Source organism: Dendropsophus ebraccatus, chromosome 9 (assembly GCF_027789765.1).
Source record: "Dendropsophus ebraccatus isolate aDenEbr1 chromosome 9, aDenEbr1.pat, whole genome shotgun sequence".
In the NCBI taxonomy this organism is placed as follows: domain Eukaryota; kingdom Metazoa; phylum Chordata; class Amphibia; order Anura; family Hylidae; genus Dendropsophus; species Dendropsophus ebraccatus.
In genome coordinates, this window is record NC_091462.1 from 13664209 (window position 1) to 13686675 (window position 22467).

Below are 22467 nucleotides of genomic sequence, written 5' to 3' on the forward strand. Positions count from 1 at the left end.
TGGAAGTAGCATACATAGAGAAGACAGCAGAGCAAAATTTGGAGGGAAAGTGAAATTTTTCTAGGACTTTAGACATAAATGTCCAATTTATTCTGTCAAAAGCCTTCTCCGCGTCTGTCCCTAGAAGAGTGAGTGGAATGGATTTATGGTTAACATAATGTAGTATATCTAATACTCTGGTAGTGTTATCTTTGCCTTCTCTTCCTTTTACAAAACCGACTTGGTCTTGGTGTATGTGTTGGGGAAGGATATTCTTTAGGCGTTCTGCTAGTATTTTAGCTAACAATTTCAGATCAATATTTAAAAGAGATATTGGTCTGTAATTTCCGCAATTTGTTAAGTCTTTCCCATCTTTAGGTATAAGTGAAATGTGAGCATGAGTCATGGATGCGGATAACGGTTTATCTTGGAGAGTTTTATTAAATAAAGGTAGTAGGTATGGGATCAGTATTGGTTTATATACAGAATAATATTGGATTGGAAGGCCGTCTGGGCCTGGGCTTTTCCCATTAGGGGAGTGCTGTATTGCCCATTCCAGTTCTTGAGTAGTAATAGGTTTAGACAATACATCTTGTTGGTCTGAGCTTAATGTGGGGAGATTTAAGTTTTGGAGAAAGGAATCAGATAAGGTTGCAATATCAGGAGAAATTGGTAGGTTTTTATTTAAATTATAGAGAGAAGAATAGAAGGATCTGAATTGTTCTGCTATTTTTTCTGAAGTATATATTGATGTTCCATTTGATGTTTTAAGAGTGTGAACATAATTATTCATGTTTCGGCGTTTTAAATAGGTCATCATATACTTTGTGGGTTTGTTACCATGTGCATAAATCTTCTGTTGTGTCCGCGTATAAAATTTGGCTGATAGAGAGTTGAGATGATTTTTCAGTTCTGAACGAAGCAGGTTCAGTTCAGAGAGAGTCTGAATTGCTAATGATTGTTTATGTTGTTTTTCTAATTGTTGAATTTGTTGAAGTATCTGTTGTGTCTTTTCTTCTCTTTTTTTACGTATATGGGAATTAAGACTGATAAAGCAGCCTCTGATGTAAGCTTTGTGAGTATCCCACAAGACTTGTTCAGAAATTTCAGATGTGTCATTAATTTCAAAGAATGATTGTAATTGTTGTTGTATTTGCTTTTTATGGTTCTCCTGACTCAGAATGGTTTCGTCTAGTCTCCATTTAGGTGTCGTCTTTTGTGAATTCGGGTATACGAATTTCGTAAAGACAGGAGCATGGTCTGATAACAATATAGGACCTATATGTGTATCTACGCAGTATACATATGTGTTTTCAGGGTAAATATATAGTCCAATCGTTGGTAGGAACTGCGTGGAGAGGAGTAGAAAGTGTAGTCTTTCTGCTGTGGGTGAAAACATCTCCAGAGGTCCACCAAGTGATTGGACTGAAGTTTGTTTTTAAGGCATTTTAGTGCCTTATATGAAAGAGCTGACTTACCAGTGGAGGAGTCTTCTAGGGGCTCCAGGGTCAGGTTTAGGTCACCTCCCAAGATGAGCCAGCCTTCTTGAAAAGAAATCAAAAGGTTAAGGCAATCAATCAGCCAGTTTACCTGACCATAATTTGGTGCATATAGATTAGCAAAGGTATAAGTTTGGTCCCCTATATTACCCTTGATAAAAATATAGCGGCCTTTTGGGTCAGAAAGTTGGCTATGGTAATTAAAAGGGAATTTTTTATGGAACCCTATGCTGACTCCTCCAGAGGCTGAAGACTCAGACCCGGAGTGATACCACGTTGGGAAAATTGAACGGGATAGGTCAGGGAAACGGTCTTTCTTAAAATGTGTTTCTTGTAAATATAAGATATCGCCCTATTCTTTTTTTAAGTAGGAGAAAATTTGGCGTCTTTTTGGTGGAGAATTTAGTCCCTTAACATTGTATGTTATTAATGTAAATGTATCCATAGTTTAGATTTTTGATGAAAAACAGAAAAATGATTTATTTCCCAATATATCGGAATAGTATATAAAGTAGTGTATTCCTTTACACAAACATGTAAATCAGTAACCTTAGTATTAACTTTAAACGGTAAAAAGAAGAACTGTAAAATATAGAATAGAAGTTTAGGTACATCCATATTAGACATATTATGGTCAATATAAACCATAAGTAAGTATACCCGCGAGCCTAAATAGCTCGAGTAAGAGGAAAAACATTCTGGTTCCAATGTAAGGGTAGTAATTAACAGATACAAACACATATAAAACTGGAAATATTGCAAATACTTAATTTACAACCCAACATGTAGAAAGTAGCACTTTAGAATAGGGGAAGGAACTAAAGTTCAAGGTGGGTCTCGAGTACTCTTCCCAGGGGTGGCTCGATTGTTACGTTTCTTTTTGCGTTGTCTTGGTGTAGTTTGCTCCCATGTTGAAGAAGATTCAACCGTTGGCAAAGAGAAAAGATTTTGTACTGTGTCCCAATTTTCTATCTCAGAGATTGGGATGTCCATGTTAGAACATTTTTCTTCCAGATCTGCATAGTCATTAATTACGATTCCTCTGCCTTCATACCCAAATGAAATTCCAAACGGGAAGGTCCAACGAAAAGGGATTTTTTTGTTTCTAAGCCAATCAGTTAAAGGTTTAAGTTTCCTCCTTTTGAGTAGGGTAGTTGGAGCCAAGTCCTGAAAGATAGTAACATTTGAGCTTTCGTATTGGATAGAGTCCAATTCTCTGGCTTTTTGTAGAATTTGGTCTTTATCTTGAAAATTCAGAAACCGACAAATTATATCTCTTGGGGGCTCAGCTGGTTTTGGTCGGGGACGTAGTGCTCTGTGAGCTCTTTCTATAGTGATTGTAGTTGATAAGTCTTGTTCCAGAATAGAGTTGCATATTTCTTGTATAGCCTTTGGAATAGCTTCAGGGGCAACACTTTCCGGAATGCCTCTGAAGCGTAAGTTGTTGCGTCGTCCTCTGTTTTCTTGGTCTTCTAACAATCTATATAATCGATTTAGATGATTTTGTTGCTCAGCAAAGCATTTGGAAGAAGCTGCGTTGTATTCTAGTATCGAAGCCTGTGTGGTTTCCAGGGTTTCGACTCTATTTCCAATATGGCGTATATCTTGTTTAATGTCTGCAAGCTCAGTCATAACAGGTGTTATTGTTTTTTGTAATAGCTGTTTCAGAAAACTTTTAGCATAAGTAACTTCGCTTGAAGATGACGCTTTTTCATCTTCACTGTCCCAGGCACCTGTGCTGTTTTCGTTTTCGTCTGTTATCACTGTTTTTTGAGTAACTGTTTTGGCATCTTTTGCGGTACCATTTTTCTTTTTGTTAGATTTATCCATAGTTTCTTGCAGGTATTGGTTTTTGGCTTGTTGGTAAAAGCTTTCTGATTTCCAATTTGTCCCATCAAATTTTGATGAATGCAGTATGGGTAAGATAGGTTCGCGGGTAAGTCACTATTTTAATAGTAGGTCATTAGGTCAGAAATGATTTAAAAATTGGTTGAGATTGTAGATGATAAAGGTAGGATTTCTATAGGAGATCCCGTAAAAATTAGAGTATTCACTCTTGGTTAATAGTCTGAGGAGTATTTAGGAGGAAGAACGTGAGTCAATATACTTTAAGATGGTGCTGTTGTCTAGGAATATCAATGTCAAATTGTACTATATTGCACTATATTTCAAAAGCTGTTGTGGGAAGCAGTACCACTTTTATCCAGCAGGTGGCGATGTATATAATTTCTAGTATAGTATTGTTGTACAGTACAGTATTTTATTAATTTGCTTATTTTATGTTCTGGGAGCTGTTATGAGAGGGCAGAGAGGGTATATATGTGCATAGGTGTCCACTTGATATCTTTGCAGACACTAATTATAGTGCAGACAGGTCTTATTTTGCTCTGGTCCTGTGGGTATCAGAAAAAGAAGATGGCCGCCCTCAGTCTGCAGCACATGGAAAGTAGCAGCTTCAGCAGTAAGTGTGCTCACTGTTCTGTGACAGAAGAGTTGTGCTGGATATATGTGGCAGGGGGATTAGTGCCAGTGTGACTTAGAGTTGGCAGTATAGGTCAGTCAGGCACTATACAGTGCTCTGTTAGTTGCTGATCTTACCAGTCACTTGCTTTCTGGGTTCCTGGAGGTGATCTTTCTCCCCTCTCACCAGTCAGGAAGAACTTCATCTGAGTCTGGCAGCGCTCCACAGCTGACAGAGTAGTTTGTGGTATGCCCCTGTGTATGTTTAGGCAGTTTTAGGAGCAATATGAGTCCTGGGGAAGTATATTTATCAATATATGTGAGGAGCTCCACACAGCACGTCCTTTCTCCTTGCCAGTTAGGCCACACCCCCAGAAGAGGTTTTCTATGGGGATTTGCTGCTGCTCTGGACAGTTCCTGACATGGACAGAGGTGGCAGCAGAGAGCACTGTGTAAGACTGGAAACAATGCACAACTTCCTGCAGGACATACAGCAGCTGATAAGTACTGGAAAACTTTTAAAGAGATTTTTAAATAGAAGTTATGTACAGATCTATATAACTTTCTGAAACCAGTTGATTTGAAAGAAAAAGATTTTCACTTGAGTACCCCTTTAACCCCTTCGTGCTGCAGCTAGTTTGGGCCTTAATGACCAGGCTAATTTTTCAAAATCTGACCTGTCTCACTTTATGCGCTTATAGCTCAGTGATTCTTTAACGTATGCTAGCGATTCTGAGATTGTTTTTTCGTCACATATGACACTTTATGTTAGTGGCAAAATTTGGTCACTACTTTGTGTGTTTTTTGTGAAAAACATCAAAATATCATGAAAAATTTAAAAAATTAGCATTTTATGAACTTTGAAATTCTCTGCTTCTAAAAAAAAGAAAGTCGTAGCACATAAATTAGTTACTAAGTCACATTACCAATATGTCTTCTTTATTCTGCCATAATTTGGTAAACATATTTTACCTTTTTAGGGTGTTATGGGGCTTAGAAATTCATCAGCAAATTATCACATTTTCGTGAAAACTGATTTTTTTTTTAGGGACCAGTTCTTTTTTTAAATGGATTTAGAAGTCTGGTATCCTGAAAACCCCCATAAGTGACCCCATTTTGGAAACTACACACCTTAAAGAATTAATCTAGAGGTATAATGAGCATTTTAACCCTACAGGGGCTGGAGGAAAGTATTCACAATTAGGCAGTAAAAAAATGGAAAATTAAAATTTTCCAATAATATATACGTTTAGATTAAAGTTTCTCATTTTCAAAAGGAAAATGAGAGAAAAAGCACCACAAAATTTGTAACGCAGGTTCTCCTGAGTACAACGGTACCTGATATGTGGGCGTAAACCACTGTATGGGCACACAGCCGGGCTCAGAAGGAAGGGAGCGTCAATTAGCTTTTCCAATGCAGATTTAGCTGAAGAAGTTTCTGAGCGCCAGGTGCGTTTGCAGAGCCCCTGTAGTGTCAGCAGAGAGAAATCCCCCCATAAGTCACCCCATTTTGGAAAGTGCACCCCTCAAAGAATTCATCTTGGTGTGAGGTGACCATTTTGACCCCACAGGTATTACAGGAAAGTATTTAACCCCTTAAGGACAGAGCCAATTTCGATTTTTGGGTTTTCGTTTTTTTCCTCCTTGTGCTTAAAAGACCATAGCACTTGCACTTTTCCACCTAGAAACCCACATGAGCCCTTATTTTTTGCGTCACTAATTGTACTTTGCAATGACAGGCTGAATCTTTGCATAAAGTACACTGCGAAACCAGAAAAAAATTCAAAGTGTGGTGAAATTGAAAAAAAAAAAAGCATTTTGTTTATTTGGGGGAAATGTGTTTTTACGCCATTCGCCCTGGGGTAAAACTGACTTGTTATATATGTTCCTCAAGTCGTTACGATTAAAACGATATGTGACATGTATAACTTATATTGTATCTGATGGCTTGTAAAAAATTTAAACCATTGTCAACAAATATACGTCACTTAAAACCGCTCCATTCCCAGGCTTATAGCTCTTTTATGGGGCTGTGTCAGGTGTTTTTTTTTTTGCGCCATGATGTGTTCTTTCTATCGGTACCTTGATTGCGCATATACGACTTTTTGATCGCTTTTTATTACAATTTTTCTGGATTTGATGCAACCAAAAATGCGCAATTTTGCACTTTGGGATTTTTTTGCGCTGACGCCATTTACCGTGCGAGATCGGGAATGTGATTAATAGTTCGGGCGATTACGCACGCAGCGATAGCAAACATGTTTATTTATTTATTTACCTTTATTTATAACCTGGGAAAAGGGGGGTGATTCAGACTTTTATTAGGGGAGGGGGCTTTTTACTATTAACAGTTTTTTTTTTACTTTTACACTTATACTAGAAGCCCCCCTGGGGTTAGGGTTATTCCCCCCTAGGGGACTTCTAGTATAAGTGCTTTGATCTCTCATAGAGATCTCTGCAGCATAGATATGCTGCAGAGATCCATGAGATCGGCACTCGTTTACTTCCGGCTGCTGCAGCCGGAAGTAAACGAGTGCCGAGCCGGGGACGGCGCCATCTTGGAGCGGTCCCCGGCCGGCTTCAGAAATGGAGATCGCTCCTCCAGGATAACAACAGTTCATTCATTTAAACTTTTCCATCCCTGCGAACAAACATCGTTTGTTCGCAGGGATGGCGGCGGCCATCTTGGAAATGATGGCCGCCGGGGGAGGGGGGGTTAGTGATTCCCTACTAGGGGGGGCTGATCTGGGGTCTGAGGGGACACTTATTTCATCTCCCCCCCCCCGTGGATTCACGGCGGGGGGAGATGAAAAGCAGCGGCGGCACCGGTAATCCCCTTTACCGACGGCCGCCGCTATAACGTTAATAGCGGCGATCGTCGGGAAGGGGGGGGGGGGGGGCCGGGACCCCGCAGCCTTATTCTCTGCCATCGCCGTAAAAAGCTGATGGCAGCAGAATAAGGACCCTTAGTGACCGCCGTAAAAAGCCGTATCAGCGGTCACAAAGGGGTTAATGTCGCACAATGCCTCTGACCAGAAATTTACCCCATTAGTTTTGACGCATCTGGGCCAACTATTTAGGCCGATAAAGATGTGATGGGAGTAGAGGAGAGGTGCGGAGACCAGTTTGTGACTCCAGTGGGTCTGGGGGGGGGGGGGGGCCGCTCTATATCCTGGATTTTGCTGTCATAGGTAAACTACTAGTCAGTGACTATACAGGCAGACCGGTATAGGCTGTGGTCACACATAGGATTTCCATCAGTCTTTCTTCAAGCAGAACCAGTAGGAGAATGGACAGCAAAGTTATACTGGGAAGGTTTACACAGTTGTGTTTCCAGCCCCTCCTAGTTTTGGTGGAAATTGACTGACAGAAATCCTGTGTGTACACAGCCATATACCTGTACATATACTGGGCTGTTCCCATCATGTGTCAGTGATATTCCATCTGTGTGGTCAGTGTATACTGTGACTCCTGCCAGGATATCCAAGTATAATGGACTGAATGGCGGCTACTAGTCACCACGTTTGCTCTATTTTCCACCATTGATTCTATCTCAGTCCGAGACCTCAACAATATAGAAGACCAGACTGCTGCGTCCTGCAGGAAAAGACATAGGAAATAGATGAAACTTTGTAGACTCCATGTAGTTTCCTCATCTGGATGGTCCCAGCAGGCTACACTGCAGTATATAGAGGCCTAGCGTATCTCAGATAGGAGACAATGTATAGAAGGAAACCACTGACACACATAGCAGGTAATAAGTGTCAGACCTGGTGTATCTGCTGCCAGATACAGCGCCCATCATGTCTGGAAGCCAAAGCTCTGCCCGTCCAGGTATGATGGGAGCCGTACTATTGTACCAGCTGGGGGCCGCAGGTTCCTGCTCCATGTCCTGGACACATCCTATAGCAGCTTAGTAAGGGCGGCCGCCTTCAGATTTACTGTTTCCCCTTTACAGCCCTTCACATCACACACTGACACATCGTATCATTTTGGATATTTTTTATTACTATGGTGCCTATGATCTGGCTCGGTCTTAGTCCTCCTCGGTCCTTGCTCCACACCAGAGACAGCTCAGGGATTGTATGATGTGTCTGGCGATGTGGTGGGCAGGTGACCGGTGGGCTGGTGGTGTCTGATGGACGATTTCTGTGTCCTGTCTGGGTGGTAAGTCATACTCAGACATGGGGTCCTGGACAAACTCTCTCTCCCGATGTGCTGAGGAGGTTCGAGCCTTCTGGTTCTTGTGGTTTGGTGGGATGGGGCGGAAATGCACCTTCGCGTTGAACTTAACTTTTTTGGATGTCACTTGTTGGCGCGGTGCGGACCGGAGGATGCCCTTTAGCCTGGATGGTTCCGGTGCGGCTGCGGATGTTTCTGCCGGCACATTCAGGCTCTCAGTGGTTTGTTCTCCTGATGTTGCTGCGATTTGCGGCTCTGGTATGGCTTCAGCCTCCACCGGGTCCTCACTGAGTGGGACCTGAGCTGCGTCATCATCGGCACCAGAGGAAGCTTCCCATTCGCTGTCCTCCTCATGTGCCAACCAGGCGGCCAGGACCACTACTGTGAATAGTGGAGATATTAGGAGCGTGAATACAGCTCCACTGATAACCCGATTGCAGAGGGTCACCATACAGCCGGGGGCATCCTCTCTGGGGGTCACGGGTGGTGGGGGCTCCTGTAATAGAAAGAGACAGAGTGACTATGAAGCCATGAGAGCAGCTCCAGCTTTCATTGTCCGTCCTGCAGCAGAACAGGAGGGGGTCATGTGTGACTGCAGATCGCTCCCTATAATACAAGATGGCGTCACTTACCCCAAACACCTTACTACTCATCCATGTGTATATTCTCTTCATAAGCGTAGGCTTCTCCCGGGGGGCAATGGATGGCGATGGGTTATTCTGTAAAATGTAAAAACAAAGAGAATATAATAACTTACATAGAAAGTATAGTAAGGAGAATCCGAGGCGTCTCCAATAACATGTCCACATGGAATATACAGTCTGAGCTCCACTTACCCCAATGCATCGCTCCCGCGTGCGTCTGTGACCGGGTGCGGCGTACGGATCACCAACCGGGTCTGCTAAAAATTCCTGCAAGAAAACAACATGTGTTATATGGGGCCGTGGACCCCCGGGATCAGGCAGTGTGAGCGCTGTATGTGGTGTAGGCCGATCATAATATACAGCAACTATAACTCACCCCAAAGAGCTGGTATATAACCCGGATGTGGGGAACGACGTCTTCAGACTGGAAGTCCTGAAAGACAATAAAAAATATGAAAGAAATCGTCCCGGCCTAATCTCATCATGGAGGGAATCCTAATAATTCTGTATCTCATGGATAGGACTGGTACTCGCCTCATACTTCCAGGGTCTCGGGTTGGTGGTCGGGTAAAAATAGGACAAGATGGTGTCAATCCAGTGTAAGAATCTCTGAAAGACAAGAAATAATATTATATAATAACAATACCAATGATGGATTGCAGGGATAGTACTGGGAGACTTACCTCATACATAGTGGGAGGAGGTGGTGGTGGCTTCTCCATTGGCCGTTCATCAGGCAGGATGGTATATAGCCATGATGAGACGTCCTGAATACTGGGTATACGGCTCTGTGTAGAAGGACTGATCAGCTGCAGAAACGCGACGATCAGAATCACCCTCATTGTCACCAAGAGGGGTGTCTCCTATCACCACAAATGGCAAAGCAGAGACAAGCTATAGGTGGTCGGAGGCCCCTTATATACCCGCCGGTGGTCACATGGCAACGTTCCGAAGTCCATGTGACATCATTAGGAGGTGATGACATCATCAGCTCCCCCAGCAGCAGCTATACTGTACCACTTATTCCTGACACTACAGATAACACACATATAGCAGTTGTCTATGTTGCTATGGTAACAGTATCAGTTGTTCCCCATATGTAACTACAATGGTTTGTATCCCGGCCGTTGTTCTGTGAGGTTCCTCCAGTGGTGGATGGAGCTTTTATGGCCGTAGAACAGGGCACGGCCTATAGGATATCAGGGTATGTGACTCCTTGCCCCACCACTAGATGGCAGGATGACTGACAGGAGGAGCAGATGAGACGGACAGCTCCACCTGTGATGGAATGGCGGCTATTGTCACAGATGCAACGGCCGGTGGGACGGGGAACTGATCACTGACTAGATCCCAGGGCCGTCTGTACAATGTACCAATGTGTACGGGAATTTTCCATCACAAGTAGCAATCGCCCAATGGAATTCCAGATGTATAGAATAAAACGAATAAAAATAAGTGTAACATGAGAATCCATAGACCCAGACCCTTCATATTACAGCTAATAACAGATATCAGGGACAGTAAGAACACCCGTCCCATATAGTGAGATTAAGAATGCATTCAGGATTTGCTTCAAATCTGAGCCATTAAATCTGCTGCAGATCCTGTACGTGTGAACGCACCCTAAGGGTGCCTTCACACGTACCGTATTGCTGCATTTTTAACACTGTTTTTATTGCTGTGTTTTTGGTGCGATTTTTACATGCAAGTTTTAATTTTCATGTATTGGGCTCCGCCGGCTTTGTTATGAATACAGCGTTGGGTACGACCTGCGGCTCAACTTATTCCTATGGAGCTACAGAAAGGGCAGAATACAGCGCTATTCCAGCGTACTCTGTTCTCTCCGTAGCTCCAGGAGTAAATAGAGCTGCAGGTCGTACCCAATGTTGTATTCATAACAAAGCCGGCGGGGTGCGGTACGGAGAACAGCAGTATGTATAGAGGTCAGAATCCCTGCGACCACTTACCTGTCCCTTATCCTGTGCATGGGGAGTGGGTAAGTATCTGCGTCTCTTCCGGGTGGTCGGGCGGGCTTTGCCCCAGGTGCTGGGGTGAAGGGTTACCTTTATAGGGCCACATGGACAGCATCCTAACGAGCTTGGCCTGAGGTTTTATTATATAGGGGTCCAGGCGTCCCATGACGGCTCAGCTGTTACCTGCGTCCTATAAGAATAGGAGCACAGTTGGTGGACAACTTTTATCGAGGCGAGTGTCTTTCGGCCTTAGGCTATGTTCACACAGTCTATATTTAAAGATAAGAACGGTCATTCTTGCCTTAAAATAATGCACTGCGGCCGTTTCTCTGTTCACACAATGTATGGACGTTCTGACGGCCGTACATTGCAAAGAGTTCAATGATGGGCACCACCCAAATGTGCCCGCAAGCCAAATAAAATAAAATAAAATGATGTTCCTGCGGCCGATATGGCAGTATGAGTACTGAATGGGGATCAGGGCGTGCTGGGATCTTTACATCCCAGATGAACCATCGGCATGTGTAATTATATTCTGTATTATTGGCTGATCATGTAATAAGCTGCTGGGGAGCTGTGTCCAATAACATACATGGTGCAATCCATTGTCATCTAGGACAGACGCCTCATGTCAGACTCTTGCTGTGGGTGCCAGGGTTTTTGGCCGCTGATGAAATCCATAGATTTCCTTAAAGCGTAACTGTCATGTTTTTTTTTATTGCAGAAATCAGTAGTATAAGCGATTTTAAGAAACTCTGTAATAGGTTTCATCAGCCAAAAAAGCCTCCTTCTGTACTCAAGAAGCAATCTCCCAGCCTCCCCCCCTGACTTCTTATCTGTGTATTATCAGGCGAACACGTCTTCATTATAGAGAAGCCAGTGAAGACGGGCCCTGCTCTCTCCATTGTAAGCCTATGAAGGGGGGAGGGGCCGAGGGAGATGAGGGAGCAGGAAGAGGTGACATGAAGGTCAGCTGTTTGTAGACTCTCTGGGCACCTAAAACGCTAAATTCAGGTGTCAGAAAGGTCAGTGCTTATCTATGAACTTACTAAGAGAAGATTGCAGGGTGTTGTGCTGTGCAGGACTGCTCCGTGCTCACTCACTCCTAACAGCCCCTCCCCTCTCCATAGCCACATAATGGACACATAAATCCTGCTTCATTTGATGTGAGGGGGGAGGCTGGGAGATTGCTTTTTCACTACAGAAGGAAACTCTTTTAGTACATAAAACCTATTACAGAGTTTCTTAAAATCGCTTGTACTGTTAATATTTTATGTTTTCAGAAAAATGGCCCTGAATTGACAGTTATGCTTTAACTCCTTAAGGAGAGACCCTAAAATGACTCTAAGCATCGGGCTGATTCTTATTTTCGCCTTTTATTTCTCCACCTACAGGGCCATGTGAGGACTTGTTCTGCTTTCAGGAGCAGGTGTACTCTGTAATGGCTTCTTTCAATCTGCCATAAAATGTATGACGGAACCTCCAAATTATTATTCATGGGGTGAAATTGAGACAAAAGCAAAATGGCCCCCATTGTGACTCTTATCACATTTTTTTTTTCTCCTGTGGAGCGTAATTTTTTGCGCCATGATCTTTAGTTTTTATTAGTATTATATTTTTTATAGATCGGACGTATTGATCATTTTTTTATATATAAAAAGTAAGAAAAATCTGCAACCCTGGCGTTTTTTTAATTACTTTTGGTGACGCTGTTCTCCGTGTGGGAATAATATTGTTTTATATTAATAGATCGAACAATTACTCACACTATGGTATATAATGATATATTTATTTTATTATTTTTGTCTGCAGACCAGATCTACAGATTGCCAAGCCGGGATCAGTGTCAGTTCGATGCTGAGGCCGGTAAGATGGGGGGGATCTCCCCTCCGATCGCATTGCAGAGGGGAGATCCTCCCCACTAGACCCCAGGGATGGGGGACACCAGCTATTTAAACGCAGCTGTCAGTTAAATAGCTGATTAGCCGGGAGCCACATTCTGCAGAGAGAGGGCCGCACCGTGATCCCTCTCTGCTTCCCCTAATGGCGGCAGCATGAGCATACTCACCCTGTGTCATTAAGAGATTAAAAAACATCTGTTACATAAATCCATACGATAAATACCCTTCCAAATAGTGTCTGTAATCTGTCCATAATTGCAGACAGGTAATACGGAGGCGTGACTTTACCCTGACAGTGCTGGGAGCGCTGCATGTCGCCCTGACACCGAGATGCCAGCACTTCCTTCTCCCTGCCGCTGGCAAGCTTTACCTCTCTTAAAGGGGTTATCCAGCATTACAAGAACTTCTTCCAGAGACAGCACCGCTCTTGTCTCCAGTTTGGGTGCAGGTTTTTGCAATTCTGTTCCATTGAAGTGAATGGAGCTTATTACAAACCGCGCCTGAACTGGAGACAAGAGTGGTGCTGTGTCTAGAAGAAAGTGGCCATGGTTTTGTAACTCTGAATAACGCTGTTAAGCTTTACTCCACCCTGTCTATTACCTTCCTATCCCTGTAATGTAATAGCAATTTATCATAGCGTATCATTGGTTCACAAGGCCGGAAACCGCAGCTCTTGTCCCCATAATACAGATGCAATAATACATGTCTGTGATGATAGCAAGATCCCTTCCTTGTGTAGTTCTATCTCGGAGAATCATACAATTACTATAAGACCATAATTTTTATTTATATAGCGCCAACAGATTCTGCAGCGCTTTACAATTCTGGGGTTACATACATAGACAAAAATAGACATTACAGAGATATACATATAGTTATCCATACATGAGGAGTGAGGGCCCTGCTCGCATGCATCGGCTTACACACTATTAGGAGGGGGTGCGAGACAAAATGGCAGAGGGGCAGAGTCCTTCCTTTTCAGCATGGTCCGGCCATCTTTATAAATAAGGCAGTGCAACCAATGCCTGCCTGCTACAGGTCTAAGTGCTTGAATGCCTGGCGTATGTATTTGGGGGAGGGAGGGGGGCAATTTAGGGAACCTGGTAAGCCTGTTTGAACAGATGAGTTTTGAGGGCACGTTTGAAGCTTTGTGTATTGGAGGTGAGCCTGACAGTCTTGGGTAATGCGTTCCATAGTACTGGTGCAGCTCGGGTGAAGTCCTGGACACGGGAGTGAGAGGTGCGGATTAAGGTGGTTGTTAGTTTTAAGTCGTTAAAGGAGCGTAAGGGTCCTATTCCACGGGCCGAGGGGGGCCCGATCAACTATGTAAATGAGCGGCGATCTGCTAGATCGCTGCTCGTTTACTGGGCCTATTCCACGGCCCGATGATCGTTGAGCGAGGGCTGCAGGGACATCGTTACCGATGTCCTCGCAGTCCTTGCAGTAATACATTACCTGTCAGGTCTTCTCTGCTCTTTCTTCCTCCCCGGCTCTAGCTTCAGGATGGCCTGTCAGCTGAAGGAGCGCTCAGCCAATCACAGGCCGGGACCGCCGCGGGCCATTCTAAAGCTAGAGCGCGCGGGACCCGGGAACGAAGACAGAGCGGAAAAGAAGACCTGACAGGTAATGTATTACTGCTGCTGCTGCTTGTCAAATCGTCCGTCGCCTGCCGCGCACTGCTATTCAACCGTAGCGATGCGCGGTGGGGGAACGATGATTTTAGATCTAGCCCTAAATGAATGATCAGCTGATGGAGATGAGAATGGACTGGAGAGAAGAGAGTTTAGAGGAAGGAAGGCCGATTAGTAAGGAATTGCAGTAGTCAAGACGAGAATGGATCAAAGCGACAATAAGAGTTTTAGCAGATTCAACAGGAAGGAAGGGACGGATTTAAGAGATGTTTTTTAGATGCAGATTACAGGAACGAGGAAAGAGATTTAATATGAGGAGTGAAGGACAGATTTGAGTCAAACATAACCCCAAGGCAGCGGGCTTGCTGTGTAGGGGTTATGGTCGCACCACAGACAGAGATGGAGATGTCAGGTGGGGGGCGGTTACCAGAGGGAGGGAAGACAAGCAGCTCAGTCTTAGCAAGGTTGAGTTTTAGGAATAGGGAGGACATAGCGTTAGAGACGGCAGACAGACAGTTACTGGTGTTCTGTAGAAGAGCGGGGGTGATATCACGGGAGGAGGTATATAGCTGGGTATCATCAGCATAGAGATGGTATATAGCTGGGTGATATCACGGGAGGAGGTATACAGCTGGGTATCATCAGCATAGAGATGGTACTGAAAACCAAACTTACTGATAATTTTTCCGATGGGTAAAGTGAGAAAAGGAGAGGGCCCAGGACTAATCCCTGAGGAACCCCGACTGTAGGGGGAGAGAAGATGAGGTGGAACCAGCAAATGATACGCTAAAGGAGCGATCGGAGAGATAGGAGGAAAACCAGGAAAGAGCAGAGTCCTTGAGGCGGATAGAGCGGAGCGTGGAGAGGAGGAGCTGGTGGTCTACAGTGTCACATACTACAGATAGATCCAGGAGAATGAGCAGAGAATGGTCACCTTTAGATTTGGCGGAGAGGAGATCATTAGAGACTTTAGTAAGGGCAGTTTCTGTAGAATGGTGAGGACGGAAACCAGACTGAAGGGGGTCAAGGAGAGAGTTGTGAGAGAGGTAGCGGGTTAGGCGGGAATAGACCAGGCGTTCCAACAGTTTGGAGATAAAAGGAAGATTAGAGACAGGTCGATAGTTGGCAGCACAGGAGGGGTCTAGGGAGGGTTTTTTCAGTAGGCCATGTTCACACAGGCTCCATGCACACACTGAGGCAGTCGGTGCATGTCTGATGGGTAGAGACAAGTAGTAATTTTACAGTAAAAACGAAGCGCTTCATCCCGCTCATCAGGCTGTGAATTTGAAGTCTGCTTCGCTCCCTGTCGCTTCCAGGTGCTGGGAAAAGATGGATCCAGTCCTGGGGAACGTCTCCCAGTTTCCTAGGACTGAATCCACCTTTTCCCAGCACCCGGGGAAAGCCTAATGAGCGGAATACAGATAGGAATGAAGCGCTTTGCTTCTGTGCTTGTGGCCCTGCTCTCTGCACCCACAGGCTGGCAGCACTGGCAGCCGTCACTAGTTTATTAACTGACAGCAAAAGATTTGGGGCAATGACCTTATCTGGGCCCTGGCCCAAATCTTAAAGGGGTACTCCAGCGAAATTTTTTTCTTTTTAAATTAACTGGTTTCAGAAAGTTATATAGATTTGTAATTTAATTCTTTTTTTAAAATCTTCCCAGCTTATTAGCTGCTATATTCCTGCTATATGCCCTGCAGGAAGTGGTGTATTCTTTCCAGTCTGACACAGTGCTCTCTGCTGCCACCTCTGTCATGTCAGGAGCTGTCCCGAGCAGCAGCAAATTCCCATAGAAAACCTCTCCTACTCTGGACAGTTCCTGACATGGACAGAGGTGGCAGCATAGAGCACTGTGACAGACTAGAGAGAATACACCACTTCCTGCAGGACATATAGCAGCTGAGAAGTGCTGGAAGACTTTTTAGGAGATTTTTAATTAAAAGTAAATTATAAATCTATATAACTTTCTGAAACCAGTTGATTTGAAAGAAAAAGATTTTTGCTGGAGTACCCCTTCAATGCCTTGCAACGCCCCTGGCCAGATATAAACTACTAATCAGTGAGTATGCAGGCAGACTGGTATAGGCTGTGGTCACACATAGGATTTCCATCAGTCTTTCTTCAACCAAAACCAGTTAGGTAACTGACAAATTATACTGGGAAGGTTTCCCCCTTTTTTGTTTCCAGCCCCTCCTGGTTTTGTTGGAAAATGACTGACAGAAATCCAGTGTGTACACAGCCATATACCTGTACCTATACTGGGCTGTTCCCATCATGTGTCAGTGATATCTCATCTATGTGGTCAGTGTATACTGTGACTCCTGCCAGGATATCCAAGTATAATGGACTGAATGGCGGCTACTAGTCACCACGTTTGCTCTATTTTCCACCATTGATTCTATCTCAGTCCGAGACCCCAACAATATAGAAGACCAGACTGCTGCGTCCTGCAGGAAAAGACATAGGAAATAGATGAAACTTTGTAGACTCCATGTAGTTTCCTCATCTGGATGGTCCCAGCAGGCTACACTGCAGTATATAGAGGCCTAGCGTATGGCAGATAGGACACAATGTATAGAAGGAAACCACTGACACACATAGCAGGTAATAAGTGTCAGACCTGGTGTATCTGCTGCCAGATACAGCGCCCATCATGTCTGGAAGCCAAAGCTCTGCCCGTCCAGGTATGATGGGAGCCGTACTATTGTACCAGCTGGGGGGCCGCAGGTTCCTGCTCCATGTCCTGGACACATCCTATAGCTTCTTAGTAAGGGCGGCCGCCTTCAGATTTACTGTTTACCCTTTACAGCCCTTCACATCACACACTGACACATCGTATCATTTTGGATATTTTTTATTAATATGGTGCCTATGATCTGGCTCGGTCTTAGTCCTCCTCGGTCCTTGCTCCACACCAGAGACAGCTCAGGGATTGGATGATGTGTCTGGCGATGTGGTGGGCAGGTGACCGGTGGGCTGGTGGTGTCTGATGGACGATTTCTGTGTCCTGTCTGGGTGGTAAGTCATACTCAGACATGGGGTCCTGGACAAACTCTCTCTCCCGATGTGCTGAGGAGGTTCGAGCCTTCTGGTTCTTGTGGTTTGGTGGGATGGGGCGGAAATGCACCTTCACGCTGAACTTAACTTTTTTGGATGTCACTTGTTGGCGCGGTGCGGACCGGAGGATGCCCTTTAGCCTGGATGGTTCCGGTGCGGCTGCGGATGTTTCTGCCGGCACATTCAGGCTCTCAGTGGTTTGTTCTCCTGATGTTGCTGCGATTTGCGGCTCTGGTATGGCTTCAGCCTCCACCGGGTCCTCATTGAGCGGGACCTGAGCTGTGTCATCATCGGCACCAGAGGAAGCTTCCCATTCGCTGTCCTCCTCATGTGCCAACCAGGTGGCCAGGACCACTACTGTGAATAGTGGAGATATTAGGAGCGTGAATACAGCTCCACTGATAACCCGATTGCAGAGGGTCACCATACAGCCGGGGGCATCCTCTCTGGGGGTCACGGGTGGTGGAGGCTCCTGTAATAGAAAGAGACAGAGACTTTGAAGCCATAAGAGCAGCTCCAGCTTTCATGGTCCGTCCTGCAGCAGAACAGGAGGGGGTCATGTGTGACTGCAGATCGCTCCCTATAATACAAGATGGCGTCACTTACCCCAAGCACCTTACTACTCATCCATGTGTATATTCTCCTCATAAGCGTAGGCTTCTCCCGGGGGGCAATGGATGGCGATGGGTTATTCTGTAAAATTTAAAAACAAAGAGAATATAATAACTTACATAGAAAGTATAGTAAGTAGAATCCGAGGCGTCTCCAATAACATGTCCACATGGAATATACAGTCTGAGCTCCACTTACCCCAATGCATCGCTCCCGCGTGCGTCTGTGACCGGGTGCGGCGTACGGATCACCAACCGGGTCTGCTAAAAATTCCTGCAAGAAAACAACATGTGTTATATGGGGCCGTGGCCCCCGGGATCAGGCAGTGTGAGCGCTGTATGTGGTGTAGGCCGATCATAATATACAGCAACTATAACTCACCCCAAAGAGCTGGTATATAACCCGGATGTGGGGAACGACGTCTTCCGACTGGAAGTCCTGAAAGAGAATAAAAAATATGAAAGAAATCGTCCCGGCCTAATCTCATCATGGAGGGAATCCTAATAATTCTGTATCCCATGGATAGGACTGGTACTCGCCTCATACTTCCAGGGTCTCGGGTTGGTGGTCGGGTAATAATAGGACAAGATGGTGTCAATCCAGTGTAAGAATCTCTGAAAGACAAGAAATAATATTATATAATAACAATACAATGCTGGATTGTAGGGATAGTACTGGGAGACTTACCTCATACATAGTGGGAGGAGGTGGTGGTGGCTTCTCCATTGGCCGTTCATCAGGCAGGATGGTATATAGCCATGATGAGACGTCCTGAGTGCTGGGTATACGGCTCTGTGTAGAAGGACTGATCAGCTGCAGAAACGCGAGGATCAGAATCACCCTCATTGTCGCCAAGAGGGGTGTCTCCTATCACCACGAATGGCAAAGCAGAGACAAGCTATAGGTGGTCGGAGGCCCCTTATATACCCGCCGGTGGTCACATGGCAACGTTCCGAAGTCCATGTGACATCATTAGGAGGTGATGACATCATCAGCTCCCCCAGCAGCAGCTATACTGTACCACTTATTCCTGACACTACAGATAACACACATATAGCAGTTGTCTATGTTGCTATGGTAACAGTATCAGTTGTTGTTCCCCATATGTAACTACAATGGTTTGTATCCCGGCCGTTGTTCTGTGAGATTCCTCCAGTGGTGGATGGAGCTTTTATGGCCGTAGAACAAGGCACGGCCTATAGGATATCAGGGTATGTGACTCCTTGCCCCACCACTAGATGGCAGGATGACTGCGCTGACAGGAGGAGCAGATGAGACGGACAGCTCCACCTCTGATGGAATGGCGGCTATTGTCACAGATGCAGCGGCCGGTGGGATCGGGAACTGATCACTGACTAGATCCCAGGGCCGTCTGTACAATGTACCAATGTGTATGGCAATTTTGCATCACAAGTAGCAATCGCCCAATGGAATTCCAGATGTAAAGAATAAAGCGAATAAAAATAAGTGTAACATGAGAATCCGTAGACCCAGACCCTTCATATTACAGCTAATAACAGAGATATCAGGGACAGTAAGAACACCCGTCCCATATAGTGAGCAGCTTACCATAAAGCAGACACGGGCTGTATCAGTGTTCATTCCTAAAATTTGTATAAAGTAAAGCGGTTATCAAGGGTTAGAAAAACACATCTGCTTTCTTCCAGAAACAGCGCCACTCTTGTTTGGGTGCGGTATTGCAGATTAGTACCATTGAAGTGAATGGAGCTGAATAAAAGCAATGGTGATGTGTGAACATTAAAAGGGCCACATAGGAGCATCCTAAACTGGTTTACCTGAGGTCTTATTATATGGGGGTCCAGGGTGTGATAGTTTGAGGGTTCGGTCTGGGTTCTGGAAGGTATGAGTTTTATGCTCACATATGGCGGCTCAGCTGTTACCTGCGTCCTATGAGAATAAGCCCACAGTTGGTGGTATTAATAGGGATCTGCAGATGAATGTGTTCCTGCCTAAGGCTATGTGCTCACTATGGAATACATGCGGAGACTTCAAGCGGAATCCACCGGACGGCCTCCCCTTTCCCATAGACTCAGTGATATTTGCCCGCATCTTTGGGCGGACGTTGGAATTTGGCTGCGAATATCAGTCTATGGGACGGCAGAAGTTCAAGGGGTGGTGGATTCCGCTTGAAGTCTCTGCATGTATTTTATAGTGAGCACATAGCCTTAAGTTACATTGTCATCTAGAACAGACGCGTCATGTCAGACTCTGCCCGTGGGTGCCAGGATTATTGGCCTGCAGGACCTCGCAGCGGATTATAATATGGGCGGTCTGGGGTGGGGGAAGGGGTTGGAATGTGTAACTTAGGTGGAAATAATGTAGTAACTGCTATGTGGGGGCACACGTCTCTGCTGTACATACCACCCATAATGCTAAATGCTTCTGCCATAGAGGAGCCAGCATACTAGGCCGCAGCCAGCCGTCCCCAGAGGATAGCGGTATGTGCAGCAGTGGATACTTTCCATCCCCCTGCCCTCTACCTCCCTATCCTGTACCTGTCATGTCATAGCAATGTATGATGTCACTTATCATAGTGTATAGTGTTGGGAGACTCACACTGCTCTAACAGTGCCAGGAGCACCGCACGCTTACATAGATCCCATCCTCTATATACTACACCACACAGGACACCTCCTCCTCTATATACTACACCACACAGGACACCACCTCCTCTATATACTACATCACACAGGACACCTCCTCTATATACTACACCACACAGAACACCTCCTCCTCTATATACTATGCCACACAGGACACCTCCTCCTCTATATACTACACCCCACAGGACACCACCTCCTCTATATACTACACCACACAGGACACCTCCTCCTCTATATACTACACCACACAGGAACCACATCCTCTATATACTACACCCCACAGGACACCTCCTCCTCTATATACTACACCCCACAGGACACCTCCTCCTCTATATACTACACCACACAGGGTACCTCCTCCTCTATATACTACACCACACAGGACACCTCCTTTTCTGTATACTACACCACATAGGACACCTCATCTATATACTACACCACACATGACACCTCCTCCTCTATATACTACACCACACAGGACACAACCTCCTCTATATACTACACCACACAGGACACCTCCTCCTCTATATACTACACCACACAGGACACAGCCTCCTCTATATACTACACCACACAGGACACAACCTCCTCTATATACTACACCACACAGGGCACCTCCTCCTCTATATACTACACCACACAGGACACCTCCTCCTCTATATACTACACCACACAGGGCACCTCCTCCTCTATATACTACACCACACAGGACACCTCCTCCTCTATATACTACACCACACAGGACACCTCCTCCTCTATATACTACACCACACAGGGCACCTCCTCCTCTATATACTACACCACACAGGGCACCTCCTCCTCTATATACTACACCACACAGGGCACCTCCTCCTCTATATACTACACCACACAGGACACCTCCTCCTCTATATACTACACCACACAGGACACCTCCTCCTCTATATACTACACCACACAGGGCACCTCCTCCTCTATATACTATACCACACAGGGCACCTCCTCCTCTATATACTGCACCACACAGGACACCACCTCCTCTATATACTACACCATTCTGCCAGGGCAGCAACTAAGACGTTTTACAGGGCTGGAGTTCCCCTTTAAGTATATTTTTGTTACTTATATTTGTGTTTTCATTACTTTCATTGTTATTATAGATTTTCTTTGCTCACTGTGCGATCCTGCTGGAGCGGCTATTTGTCAGACTCCATGTATACATGTATCCCCAGCTGCACACACATCTCTAGTCTTGGTGACACATGCTGAATAACCTGAAGGGTCCAGATGATTAGAGGCTCGGACCCCCGCTGTTTCCATATAATTCGCCATGTTCTTTGGCAGTCATCGGGTTTGCGTGGGTGAGCGTTCCCTTGCTGCATTACACACACTAAATAGGACCAGTGCAGTGTGGCTAATATGTACGATCTGCTGCCCGCCATGGTCTCCTGGCACCATGCCAGCTTAGACTTTCCTTGATATGGTGGGGGCGGTTATTTAACCGGTTTTTAGTTTCTGTTTTGGAATTTTTTAAAGCGAATGTGCCATCTCATTATTTAATTTTATTTTTATTTTTTCATTATCTAGCCAGCATGGAGATCCCGGTGGCGCGGTCTATTTTTCAAGACTCTGCCCAGGTCCCATGCTGTGTGCGGCCTGCTCTATGCACTGGAGGTGGGCCCGGAGCCCCCATTTTAACAATATTCTCTTCCCTCTGTGACCCAGCCAATCTTGCTCCTAATGGAGGTGCGACACCGAGGGAAGGGGATATCATTACACCGGGGACACCTAGCCCACCTCCAACGTATAGAACGGGCCGATCGCACGGTTATATAATGCGGGGAAAAAAACAATTACGAGATGGTACATTTGCCTTTAAGGGGTATTCCATTCATACATAACACTTCTTATGTTGCTGCCATGGTA

The 22467-nt window shown here is 45.2% G+C and overlaps 2 protein-coding genes across 2 annotated transcripts in view; one reads left to right on the plus strand and one right to left on the minus strand.

Annotated features, from left to right (window-relative positions):
* MGAT5 (alpha-1,6-mannosylglycoprotein 6-beta-N-acetylglucosaminyltransferase) overlaps positions 1-22467 on the plus strand; it is a 118178-nt gene that overhangs the window by 86065 nt on the left and 9646 nt on the right. The window lies entirely within an intron of this gene.
* Positions 7950-9637, minus strand: LOC138801974 (uncharacterized). Its single transcript, XM_069985070.1, has 6 exons — positions 9448-9637; positions 9299-9373; positions 9141-9197; positions 8957-9031; positions 8753-8839; positions 7950-8616 (listed from the first exon to the last, which is right to left on the minus strand). The coding sequence occupies exons 1-6, from the start codon at positions 9604-9606 to the stop codon at positions 7975-7977; spliced, it is 1095 nt and encodes a 364-aa protein (XP_069841171.1). The 5' UTR covers positions 9607-9637; the 3' UTR covers positions 7950-7974.